Source organism: Vespa velutina, chromosome 3 (genome assembly GCF_912470025.1).
Source record: "Vespa velutina chromosome 3, iVesVel2.1, whole genome shotgun sequence".
In the NCBI taxonomy this organism is placed as follows: Eukaryota; Metazoa; Arthropoda; class Insecta; order Hymenoptera; family Vespidae; genus Vespa; species Vespa velutina.
In genome coordinates this window covers 10972430-10985986 of record NC_062190.1, presented here as the reverse complement: position 1 = coordinate 10985986, position 13557 = coordinate 10972430, and the positions used below count along the sequence as shown (strand labels likewise).

Below are 13557 nucleotides of genomic sequence, written 5' to 3'. Positions count from 1 at the left end.
TCGATCGATATTTTAGAATCGTATAGCAACCATGACGCATCGTTCTTTGGAATATAAATTATATAAGAATATGCTAGTATTTTTTTTTTTTTTTTTTCTATGAAGAAATAAATAAAAAAGTCTAGGGAAAAGTATAGGTAAAACTATAATAATCTCATATAATCGTGAGAAAATAATTAAGGAAAAAGTGAAGGTTAAATAAATGGCAATATAAATTTTATAAAAAATAATTAATTACGATATCAGTATGAAATTGTTATTAATCTTTTTTGTGTCTTATAATAAATAGTTATATTTCTTATTGTTCTCTTTTTCTTCTTTTTTTTTTTTTCTTTTTTTTTTTTTTTTTTTTTTTTCTTTCTCAAGAATTAAGGAAGGACGAGTCTTTCGAGACATCATCAAAATGGGTACAACGAGTGCGTATAAAGATTTGGAGCGTATCAATGATGATACTAATCTTAACGGTACTTCGATCGAGGCCTTCTTTGCTAACTCAGTGATATTCGTAACCGGAGCAACCGGTTTTCTTGGAAAAGCTCTCTTGGAAAAACTTTTGCGATCGTGTCCTCGTTTAAGCACGATCTATATACTGATCCGTCCAAAAAAGGGTCAAACCGTTACAGAAAGATTTCAAACGCTCGTTGATAATTCGGTGAGTTAAACGTATTTGTCTTGCGTTATACATTTTTCAATATAAATAATAATATTGTATGTTCATCGTATATTTTAATTTATTACGAATGAAATATATGAAAACAAATGAAAAATTTATAATGCAAAGAATAATTATTATTCATGATAGATATAAATATAATTGAGAATTAAATTTATTTACTTTTTTCAGATTTTCGATAAAATTCGTTGCGAACATCCTGGCGTGATAAACAAAGTTTATCCAATACGAGGAGACGCGAGTGAACCTGATTTGGGTTTGAGCGTAGATGATAGAATGACACTAACTCAAAATGTAAACATAGTTTTCCATTGTGCTGCCACTGTACGTTTTAATGAGCCCCTCAAAGTAGCCGTTATGTTGAACATAAGAGCGACCGATCGAGTATTGGATCTATGCAAATCCATGAACCATCTTAAAAGTCTTGTTCATGTCAGTACAGCTTACAGTAATGCCGATAAACGCGAAGTAAAGGAACTCGTTTATAAGTAAGAAATTAATATTTTTATTCTACATAAAAACAAAGAAAACAATTAATTATGATTTTCTTTTCTTTTTATTTTCTTTCCATTTTCTTTCTTTCTTTCTGTCTTTCTTTCTTCTTTTTTTTTTTTTTTTTTTTTTTTTTTTTTTCCCCCTTCAACGCAGCGATACAGACTAGATAAATGTTGATCATTTTATTATTATTATTATTATTATTATTATTATTATTATTTTTTGTTTCTTTTTTCAAACGTTACAGAACCGAAATAACGGCGCAAGCCATCATGGATATGTGCGAGATTCTTGACGATGAAACGTTAAGTGTATTAGAAAAAAAATTACTTGAAAAACATCCAAATACGTATACACTCACTAAGGGTATTGCAGAAGAACTTGTGTCGAAGAAAGGAATTGGCTTGCCGATCATCATAGTTAGGCCTAGTATAATTTGTGCTGCTTATCAGGAACCACTTCCAGGATGGATAGATAATTTATATGGTATTACAGGTATGAGGATTATATATAAAAAAAGAAAAAAAAAAAAAAAATATATATATATATATATATATATATATCTTTTCAACGATCGATATCAATTGTTGTTCTCGACGAAATATACTGTCTTCTGTCATTATATCATTATTTTATAGGTATTATTACTGAAATCGGTAGAGGTACCATTAGAAGTATATACGGCGATAGAAAGTTAAAAATCGATGTTGTACCGGTCGATTACGTTGTTGATACATTGATATGTGCGGCATGGCATAGTACAATACATCGTGACGGTTCAATACAGGTTTATAATTGTGCAAGTAGCACCATCAATCCTATCAGGTAAATTAAATAATAAAGGAAACAAAAGTTTTGGAAAAAATAATTTCAATCTTTGTATTCAAACGTTCAATCTTATCTCTCTTACACATTATTTTTTTTTTTTTTTATAGTTGGGGCGAATTCGCTAAACATATAAGAAAACATGTTATAGAATCACCATCGAAATATGTTATGTGGTATCCTAATGTCGGAATTACAACCAATAGATTAGTTCATAAAATTATAGTCGTTATATTACACTTTTTACCTGCGTTCTTAGTGGATTTATTATTAATGTGTCAGGGTAGTAAACCTACGTAAGTATTGTTGACGAAAAAATATTCTTTTTTTTTTTTTCTTCTTTTCTTTTTTTTTTTTTTTAAATTTATAAAGATAAATTGTGTATGTACATTTTGTTGTGCTTTCTCTTTTTTTTTTTTTTTATATGCAGCATGTTGGATATGTCGAAACGTATCGATCGTGCCGCAAAAGTCGGTGCGTTCTTCGCCTTACACGAATGGGATTTTGGTTTAGATAATATGATGGATTTAATAAAACATGTAAAAACTATGAATGACTGTAGCCGATTTCGTGTAGACTTCAAGGATATAGATTGGGATGCGTATACGCGTCAATATACATTAGGTATTAGACAATATATTTTAAAGGATCATCCCGATTCTTTGACCAAAGCACGAAGTCGATTATCCAAGTGAGTTTGGCCAATGTCTATCTTTTTCTTTCTTGTTTTTTCTTCTTTCCCCCCTTTCCTTTTGTTTCCCTTTATTTATAATTTTTCAATGATCACGATATATATTGTATATGACGGATTGTATTTTTCATTTTTTCTATGTTACAGGCTATACTGGTTACGTAAAATGATTCAGGTCTTGAGCATCTTAATTTTGTACAAATTATTAAAATATGTTAGTTAGTGATATTTAAAAGATTTTCAATGTTCGTCTTCTTTAAACGAAAGTTTGATCAAATGTTATAAGAAAACTGTCGTGGCCAACAAAATCATTATTCATTTTTCTATAGATAGTAAATCAATGATTTCTTATCATAACTTCTTTTTTTAATGATGAACATATTATTTTACTTATTTATCATAAGCATTATGGATTGTATTGCAATATTTGACAAAAAAAAAAAAAGATTGAATAAGGAGACTGCTGAGAGTATAAATAAATTTCTTCTTGATCCTAAATGCAACGTCCACAGATTTCTTGGTTGATATGTACATACTTCTTTATAGGGACAACAATTACGCTTAACACTCAAAAATGTACAAATTTGATCTTATAGATAGAATTATATAAAATGACAAGGAGAATCAACGAAGGACCATCGATTTCTGATTTCGATTTTAATACTTTTAATGCATATCGTATTTATTATAAATTTATGAGAATCGATCAGAAATTTCACATTTACAAATGTATTTCACTATTACTCAATTGTATTATATGATGATAAATAAATACATTTGAAATACTTTTAAATATGTCGGAATTTGAATTGTATTTTATCTAATTGTTTATAAATAAAATTAACAAGTTTTTAAATAGAACAAAAAAAAAAAAAAAAAAAAAGAAAAAAATTGAAAGAACCAATTTATAAATATGAATGTACATGAATTGAGTTAAAAATGAGAACCACAAGGAAAATGAATATGTATTAAGATAAAAATAAAAGCGTATATCAAATTGTGAAGTGAAAAAAAAATACTGAAAAAAGAAAATAATTTCCTTTTAGCAAAGTTTTGAAACTGACGTATATATATAGAAGGTGACTTTACAAGCTATTTGCGATCCCATTGTGCATTTTTACTTTTCTTATCAGAACGTAGTGCATCGTATAAAATCCAATATCAAGATTTCAAAATAGAGAAGAAGAAAGTCGTCTTGAAGGATTGTTTTATTTCTTTCAAAGTGTCATGCAAAAATTTTACGTGAAAAAATTGAAGTGAAGGAATTTATCATGTCTAAGCTCAAAATAAAAACTTTGAACAGATATTTTTATAGATACATGCGCATACATTTCTTGTATATATATATATATATATATATATATATATAGAAAATATTTCGAGAATTTATTTCTAAACAAGAAACAGCTGATACGTTAGTTATCAAGTCTCAATATTAATAAGAAATCACGAAAACAAAATCCTATTCGAAGGACCATTGTTAGAGCTCGTTTTTGATTCGTTAGAAAAAATGACAAAATGATAATTAATTTTCAATATCTCGTGAGTCTTGAGAAATTCTATATAAATTTTTTTTTGAATTTCTAATAGTAATAACAAATTGATTAGAATTAACAAGCAGAAAATATCAAAAGCATTATGTTCCTTACGGTAATGAAGTTTTTCTATGATAATATGAAAAATTGAATATTGCGCCTGAAAATATGTAATACTTCAAACTCCGTCGATAACACCTTATGCATGACAACACCGTCATACATATACGTAATACCATATTGCCTATTATAAGGATAAAAAATTATTGATGATTATTGACGATGCATATAAGCATCATTATCAATGAAATATGAAGTGTTGCCTGTATTCAGGTGCGCAAATAAATGTACTAATTAATAAATAATCGACGATTAAAAAAGCATAACAAAAAAAAGAAAATACTTAACAAAAAATCATTCAAAATGTTCGTTATCCGATTGAATAACTGCCATAATACAAACTAGATAGAATTTTCAAAATAACATACAATTACATCAATGTTCATAGCTCTAGTTTTATTTTTATAAAAAAATAAGAAATACAAATCGAATTTAAGAAACAAAAAAAGAAAAAAAAAAGATTAATTAATTCGTTTATAATATTGCAACGTGGTTTTACAATTGAAACATGCGCACAAGTATCATTATTATCATCATATAGCGGCTTTGCATGCGACTAACTTTATTACGATTCTCAACTGACTGTATTTTACTGTGGTGAGACCACCGTGGGTGGTGGTAAGCGGTTATTAAACGTGTGTTCAGGTTTTTGTATTAGTATATCAAAAGTGTTATTAGTAACAAATTAACGTTGTATGAAGAATATATAATTGATGCAGAAGAAGTGCATCAATAAAAAGCAGCCACTAACATAAAGTTTGCAACTAAATCAATTGGATTTGCATGAATCACGGCCAAAGAGCCGTAAATTGCTGGTTAATGGACTCAAACGCGTTTACCGGCTATGTCAACTACGTGTAAAATATTTTTTAATATAATGAGCGCATGGAAATTATTACAACGACGATGTTACGATATTCTTTCGTATAAGTATTCGCTCCTCGTAATACTAGTAGCATTTACGTGCATATTCATCGGTATTATACATTTTGGAGAGGTTAGAATGATCTACCAATCATATTCGCAATTCGTCTATTTATTTATCTATTATTTTTCCGTTTTGTTTTTATTTCTATTAATTTATTTTTTCATTTATTCGATTTTGTTCTTCTCCCTATTTGTTCTTTCGAATTTATTAATAAAAATTGATAAATTAATTGTTAATAATTATTGTTACGTTATAACGTTATCTTTCCTATAAACTTTCCTTTATTTTGGAGGGAAATTCATAAAATTATAACCTTCATTTTGTTTCTTAAATAATAATTGTATCTTTTGTCATTCTTATAAAAAAGTTATGGAAGTAATTTCATTTCATTTCATTTATAGAAAATCCATATCTGTACAAATATATACACACACACATTTTATATATATATATATATATATATATATATATATATATATAAAAGATTTTTTTCAAAACTCAAAAATTTGTAAATATATATTCTTTTAGGTTTGGTTGGCATGGAGTAAAGAGAAATATGAAGCTGTTTTTCATTCCTTTAATGATAATATATTAGGAAAATCTTTTCAAAAAAAATTATGTCAACATGTACCTATAGATGTAGTATATACTTGGGTGAATGGATCCGATCCAAATTTTATAAAAAGTCTTCAAAAGCATATTCCTATTACCGATAGTAATACAATTTCTTCGAGATTCAGCGACAAAGATGAATTAAGATATTCTTTAAGATCATTAGAAATGTATGCACCTTGGATAAGACACGTTTACATTGTCACCAATGGGCAAATTCCAAGTTGGTTGGATATGGATAATCCTAGGATGACTCTTATTACTCATGAAGATATTTTTCTGGACAAAAGTCATTTACCAACTTTTTCTAGTCCTGCTATTGAAAGTCATATTCATAGGTATACATTGTTTAAAGTTTAATTCATTTCATTTTGCTATATATATATATATATATATATATATATATATATATATATATATATGTGTGTGTGTGTCTTATTAAATGTTTAAATGATTGATTTCATATTTCTAGAATACCCGGTATCTCTGATAAGTTTTTATATTTTAATGATGATGTAATGCTTGGCGCAGAAGTATGGCCAGAGGATTTTATAACTCAAGCAGGTGGTCAGAAAGTGTATCTAGCATGGTGGGTTCCTGATTGTTCCGATATTTGCCCATGGGCATGGGTAGGAGATGGATCGTGCGATCTTGCATGTAATACAACTCTATGCGAATTTGATGGTAATTTCCTTTTTAATTTATTTTTCTTTTTTTTAGAATTAAATTTATACGCTAAATATATTATAATATCTTTACTGTTTAGGCGGAGATTGCAATTCTACTTCATTATCCACCGATAGTGAGCCATTCGAGGAGGAAAGTGATTATCCGTATAAATATTTACAGATTGTAGGTGAAAAAAATAAATCTAGTACTGTGTCATTTAATAATTCTGAAATAAGAAATAGTAGTACTACAGTTGCATGGTTACATACTGTAGGAATGACTCATAGAACATTAAATTCCAAAAATTATAGTTCATCTGCAAATAATCTTACAAAACTTTTTGATATCAAGGAATATAATGATAATAGTAAAACAATAAAACTAAGTGACACTAATGACATACCTGAAAGTATATTTGGAAATTCTAATCATACAAAACTACATATACAATTTAAACGCTACCTCAATGATGATATCATTAATCTAGTACAAGGAAATAACAGTATAAAGTCAAATAAATTGAAGTATAGTGATCAATGGAAACATAAAAAGAGACAGCTTGATACGTATGCAGAATCCTTGCTGTATGTTAATAAAATATATAATATAATTTATGGCTTCGATAGAAGAAAAGTTCCAGCGCATATGCCTCATTTGATAGACAAATGGATTGTTAATAGTATGCAAAGAAAGTTTGAGTCTGATTTTATAAAAACTTCTAGTCATAAAGTGAGAAATGCAGAGGATATGCAATTTGCATTCTCTTATTTTTACTTTTTAATGAATGAAAATCTTTATATACCAGTTGAAGATATATTTGATAAGTTTGATACTGATAAATCAGGGTAAGAAATATTAATATTATTATATAATTTAAAATAATTACCTTATAATAATATAATACAATAATATATGATATGATTTTAGAACTTGGTCAGATAGAGAGATACGAACACTTTTATCAAGATTATATCCTTTACCATTAGATTATAATTTGGTTGTAGAATTTGAAAATTCTATCACGAATTGTTCGAAATATTTGAAACTCACGGAAAATGTTAAGGCACCACCTGGTGAAAGATACTTGGATTCTACCCTTGTAAGTGGACAATAAGATGTAAAATCCATTAACAAATATTCAAACGAATGTTACAGTTTATTTATTTATTTATTTATTATTCTTTATTTTATTTTTCTTTTTTTTTTAATATATAGCCTGTAGTGTCTAAAGAGTTAATATCAAATTGTGATTGGGTCGCATCCAAAATTGAGGCAAGATTTGGCGAATCCAAACGTTACAAGCACGAAGTTATAAAAGCTGGAAAAAATGAGATATTTGAAATGTTAACAAGTAACGTGTCTCTTACTGTACAGCTTTTGGATGAGATTAGACGTGATCCAAAGTAAGTTTTAATCTTTTCAATTTAAATTATAATTTATTATATAATATATATATATATATATATATATATATATATATATATACATAATTTTTATTACAGAAAGTTTATATGTTTAAACGATGATATGGATCCTTTACGTCATTCCGAAAATGAAATCGTTCGAGCATTATTAAATGATTTTTATCGTTCCTTGTATCCTTTAAAAAGTACATTTGAACTACCTCCGCAATTCCGTAATCGATTTTCTTATCGTGAAGAACTTATTGAATGGCGTGCAAACCGAACAAGAACAAGAAATTTATTATTGATACTCATAATTTTGTTATTGATCATTACTCTATATCATTTATCATATTATCATATACGAAGAATTTTTAGAATTCGCACACTGCCCACTCTTCTTGTATAATGAATATAATATTTCAATGAAATCATTTATACAAATAATTTAAATAATAGATGAAGAAAGAAGAGTCAGTTAAATATATATAATTCGACGGTGTATTTATAGGAAAGTCGTATCTTCAGTCATAAGAATTAATCACATTTTAACTCAGGAAAATATTATTATTATACATGTCCATGTGCAATTTTTTATTTTTAAGATATTTACATATTAAAGAGAGTAAGAGAGAGAGAGAGAGGGAGAAAGAACAAGAGAGAGCGAGAGAGAGAGAGAGAGAGAGAGAGTTTGGTAAACAAATTTATCATTCAATCATAAAATCATTCTCGTATAGACATTTTTCATTATTAAATGTAAACAATTAGTAGTTATATATGCACATATTTACAACGAATTTATATAAAAAAAAAAAAAAACAAAAAAAAAAGAAAAGAAAAACCCACACATTGTTATTAGATAAAATTATTATGATATATTGTTGGAAATATGTGATACACATGATTTTGAGAGATTTTTTTCTAAAAATAAGTAACAGCGTCTTAACTGTGATATATATATATATATACATATGCATATATGATAAATTAATAATTATCTTTTTACGAAATATAGATAGAGAAATATATATATATATATATATTTCTAGAAATATATATATATATATAAATATTGCTTCTTAGAAATATATATATATACATGTATAGATATTGTTGATCTTGTGTAAATAACAAATTTTCATAGATAAAAGAAACGAGGAATAGTTATGCAAAAATGTTTATAGCTTTTCTCTGGGTATAGTGTAATTAAATATTTAATTATATTTCGCTTATATAGAAAATATTTATCAACATATCTAATAACTTGCAATGCGTTATTGAAGATGTGTTAATGTGATTACATATGTTAATTATATATGTGATACATATATAAAACGTGAATGAACGCAACATAGATTAACTTTATAATAGCGTAATTTTTATTCATTATACGTCTAAGGAAGGGTATATTACGCATGATATTAACGTATCTTTTAACTTATTATAGTTTTCAAGCGATCACATTAATATTTCACAGAAGTAACTAAAGACTTAAAGGATAAACCAAATTTTAATTTGTACAAATAGATTCTTTTTTGTTTTTTTTTCTCTCCTTTTTTTTTCTTCTTATTCTAGAAAGATATAATATAAGATATGTGGTATATTTAATTGGTGATCGATTATAATTATGATCAAAGTAAATGGCTCATGACTTAATAAATAAATCTCAAACGTGTACATTAAGAAATAAAAATTGCATATCTATGTCTCTCTATATACATACATACATATATATATATATATATATATATATATATATATATATATATATATATATATATATGTTTTAAATAAATTAAGAGATACTAGTCATTTATATCTAGATAACATTTTATGTGTATTCAGGTACATGATGTTGCACAGAAAATTTCATTTAAAATTTAATCAATTCATTGTACATGAGAGATATCGTTAATAAAATATATTTATTAATAATAAACCTAATAAATCCTGAATATATATATATATATATAAAAGTGTATATGTACAAACGTATGTCAATAACAAATTTTGTGTACTTAAAAAAAAACAAAATGAAAAAACATATTCTAACGAAGAAGACAATACTGGTGATATTAACAAGAAATAATCTCAATATATATCATTGTGCAATTATAAAAAAAAATCATGAGATTTGCGATTTTACATATAAAACACATATGCATATGCATCTACATAATATATATATACACACATATATATATATGTATATATATATACAAATATATATATGTGTGTGTGTGTCGGTATATGTATAATATTTGTTATATGATGACTGCACCAACATATATATGCCAAATAAACTATATATCAATCTTTATACATATGTATTTTAACAGCTTTGAAATAAACTTGATTTTCTTCATGCTGGTAAAAAAAAAAAAAAATTAGAATGATAATTAACAAATTTAAAAAAAAAAGAAAAGAAAGAAAGAAAAAACATAAGGCGGACGTACGAATAAAACTAATTTATATGCTTTGAAACATATTAATAATATTTTTTTTTTTTTTTTTTATTATTATAGAAACAGTAATTTATTCTTCAACTAAAATATTTAAACAACTAATCTTTTTAATTTCAAATACATTGTATTTATTACTATCATGATTCTGATTGTTTTTGCTTATATAAGGGAGGACATTGAGGATGTCGAAGATTTCGTGGACCAATCATTCCTTCTTGTAATCTAGCACATTCGCTCATCCATATAGCAACGCTTGCCACTTCTTCCGCAGATAAACGAGGTCCTATACCTATAAAATATATTATACATAATGTATTATATACGAAATAAATATATATATATATATATATATATATATATATATATATATATATATATATTTGTGTCTTAAAAAATTAGATTAATCTTAACTCATATGATAAATAAACAAAGATTATAGATAAACTCACAAAATAGAGAATTAATTTAAAAACAATAAGGATTATAATAATCATTAAATTATTAAAATAAAAGAAAATAAAAAGAAGTACCTGGAATATTTGGATAATATGAAATTAATTGTGCATTAGCAATTCTGATTTTTTTTCGTTCCTTAATCAACGAGACGTCCCTTTTATCGGATGAATTCCCGGTATTTACGTCATCATGGATTATATCTTTTTGATTATCTTCATTTGTCGATGATTTTTCACAAGGATCCTTCGAATTCAATGATTTACTTGGTTCTATTGTAAAATCAGAAACATTACTGTCTTCCTCGCGTTTCAATGTACTATCCGATATGGATTCAACTGTGTTATTGCTGCTCGAAATTTTATCATCGACATTCTCGTTCGAATCATCTTCCCGCGTCGAACAACTCCCGCTAATTTCTGGCGATATTATCACTATATGAGAGTCAAATCGATGATTAAATATTTGATTCGTTATCAAAAAAAAAAAAAGAAAAAAGAAAAGCAAAGGAATATATAATCGAACGATAAGAAATGATAATTTTTCATTTGACACAAAATAAATGAAAATGAAAAATATTTCATGATATTTACTATTTGACGAATCAGCAGCTTCCTTAGAAATTAAATTCAAATCTAAATTGACGTCGGCTTCGGTATCTTGACTAGCGATCGAATATACACGATCAATGGAAATGTTATTATCGATGGACTCGTGTACTTTCGAAGATGTACTACTATTAGACTCGTCGAATACAAGAAATTCTGTTGGATCTTCTTCAGATGAACTTCTTTCGCTACCATCGCATCTAAGACCGGCCAAGTATCTATAAATAAGATTAAAACGATCTCCATACGTTTTATCTACGATCTATTGAAAATATATTCAAATGTATTATTTACAAGATTTTTTGTTTTTGTTTTACAAAACACACACACACACAAATACACATAAATACACACTTAAACAGACCCATAAATTTCCATGAATAATGTAACTGGAACCATGGCCGATCCACCGTCAGGTTCATGCGTAAATAATTCGCAGATCATAATCATTGTCTCACGTAAACTAGATCCTAAAAGACCAACGGCTATTGCCAAAAACTTCTTAACTTGGCACTTTCGACGAAATTTCCCTATCATCATTATCAGATTTAATTCTTTACGATCGAGACACAAGCATTCCCAACGACGTGAGATAACATCGATCGACAATGTTTTGTTGTAATCTAAACAATAACAAATATATTTTATCTTCCTTCTTACTCATTCTTATCTATTATTACTTCATTTCTTATTTATACATATTTCTAATTATATATATATATATATATATATATATATATATATATATATATATATATATATTTTCCTCTTTCTCTCTGTCTTTTTTTATTTGTATTTAAGTTAATTAAATAAATATCTATTCTAATTACAAAATAAGAATTATTCAATAATTACTTCTTTTTCTTTTTTTAACTTCTTTTATTTATTTTTACGAATGTATATTTATCTTTATTTCGAGTAATTAAATATCTGTCATTGTTATACACGACAGTGATATTGTTTAACAATTTCTGTTTTTTTTTTTCTTTTTCTTTCTTTTTTTCTCCTTCTTCTTCTTCTTCTTCTTCTTTTTCATTCTTTCTTAGAAATAACATAAGATAAGATCATAAGATGATGGAAAAGAATTGAAAAATATGCGTACCTCCAAATTGACGGAGAAGAACTCTAAGGAAGCCAAGTGTTAAACCAGAAGCTGTACTAGGTGGTGGATATTCGAGTCTCAATTTAACTGGTGGTTCCTCGCCGTCGGCTAATGCACGAAAATATGCACTGGACCATCTCAAAAGATCGTAGGGTTGGGTTCGAATAGCTGCCTTACAAAATTGTTTCAATATAGTTGGCAATCTTGGTGGTATCGTTACCTCCTGACCAGAAATCGCTTGTTCTATCAATGGCATTATTGTTCAAAGTTATTTAATTAATTAACATTTAATAACGATAAAGTTACTGTCTTAACAATCTCCTCGAATTCGAAACTATCAAGTAAGAATCCCGCGGATAGACTTAGTAATACATAAATGAACTGTGACCCATGGGCTTAGAGACTCATTGTGTTGTCCTTTCTTACTATTCTAGATCACCAAGGAAACGACGTTTGGTGAAACGATATTACACAGGGAAATCAATATTGTTAGCGGACGGCACGTGTTCTAATTTTTTTTAAACGAATACCAATTGTCTTGTTTAGAACAAAATATTAACACATGCCTCTGTTTTTTCTTTTCTTTCCTTTTTAACTCTAATAATATATGTATTTCATATATAAATTATATATCTGACGTTATAAAATGTACAATTTCATGTGAAATGTTAATAGAAAATTTGTAAACGATTTATGACTATGAAAATTTTAAAGAAAAAAAAATAAAAAAAAAAAAAAAAAAAGAGAAAAAAGATAAGAAAAACAGATAGGACAAAAGATTGTATCGTTTGAAATGTTAAATGGCTAATTAGAATTTTACCTATTCGTAAAATAATAAAAGAATCATTATTGTTATATTATCCATGACGTATGAATATATATATATATATGTATATATATGTATATATATGTATATATATGTATATATATGTATATATATACATCCCCTGACAACACTAAGGTATCTCGACTTGTTAA

General features: G+C 26.7%; 3 protein-coding genes across 11 annotated transcripts in view; 2 read left to right on the top strand and 1 right to left on the bottom strand.

Annotated features, from left to right (window-relative positions):
- The window catches only part of LOC124947500 (putative fatty acyl-CoA reductase CG5065), a 33238-nt gene extending 30005 nt beyond the window's left edge, over positions 1-3233 (top strand). For all 7 annotated transcript variants that reach the window (XM_047489728.1, XM_047489729.1, XM_047489726.1 and 4 more), the window contains exons 2-8: positions 367-652; positions 845-1161; positions 1416-1663; positions 1807-1993; positions 2104-2289; positions 2424-2684; positions 2832-3233. In XM_047489728.1, the coding sequence (XP_047345684.1) occupies positions 404-652; positions 845-1161; positions 1416-1663; positions 1807-1993; positions 2104-2289; positions 2424-2684; positions 2832-2907 (1524 nt within the window). In that variant the 5' untranslated portion in view covers positions 367-403 and the 3' untranslated portion in view covers positions 2908-3233. The remainder of the gene's footprint in view (positions 1-366; positions 653-844; positions 1162-1415; positions 1664-1806; positions 1994-2103; positions 2290-2423; positions 2685-2831) is intronic.
- A 940-nt stretch (positions 3234-4173) lies between these two features.
- On the top strand, positions 4174-8968 carry LOC124947868 (N-acetylglucosamine-1-phosphotransferase subunits alpha/beta). Of its 2 annotated transcripts, XM_047490587.1 has the most exons (8): positions 4174-5336; positions 5796-6217; positions 6352-6563; positions 6646-6731; positions 6900-7393; positions 7476-7647; positions 7764-7951; positions 8051-8968. In XM_047490587.1, exons 1-8 carry the CDS (start codon positions 5184-5186, stop codon positions 8358-8360), a joined length of 2037 nt encoding a protein of 678 aa, XP_047346543.1. In that variant the 5' UTR covers positions 4174-5183; the 3' UTR covers positions 8361-8968. The 2 variants fall into 2 exon arrangements, with proteins under 2 accessions (XP_047346543.1, XP_047346542.1); XM_047490586.1 differs by having other exon boundaries at positions 4175-5336; positions 6646-7393.
- Positions 8969-10331: 1363 nt separating this feature from the next.
- Positions 10332-12999, bottom strand: LOC124947882. 2 transcript variants are annotated; one of them, XM_047490624.1, is made up of 5 exons: positions 12580-12999; positions 11842-12100; positions 11463-11695; positions 10947-11288; positions 10332-10705 (listed from the first exon to the last, which is right to left on the bottom strand). In XM_047490624.1, exons 1-5 carry the CDS (start codon positions 12833-12835, stop codon positions 10554-10556), a joined length of 1242 nt encoding a protein of 413 aa, XP_047346580.1. In that variant the 5' UTR covers positions 12836-12999; the 3' UTR covers positions 10332-10553. The 2 variants fall into 2 exon arrangements, with proteins under 2 accessions (XP_047346580.1, XP_047346579.1); XM_047490623.1 differs by having other exon boundaries at positions 10336-10705; positions 10947-11303.
- Positions 13000-13557: the final 558 nt, after the last annotated feature.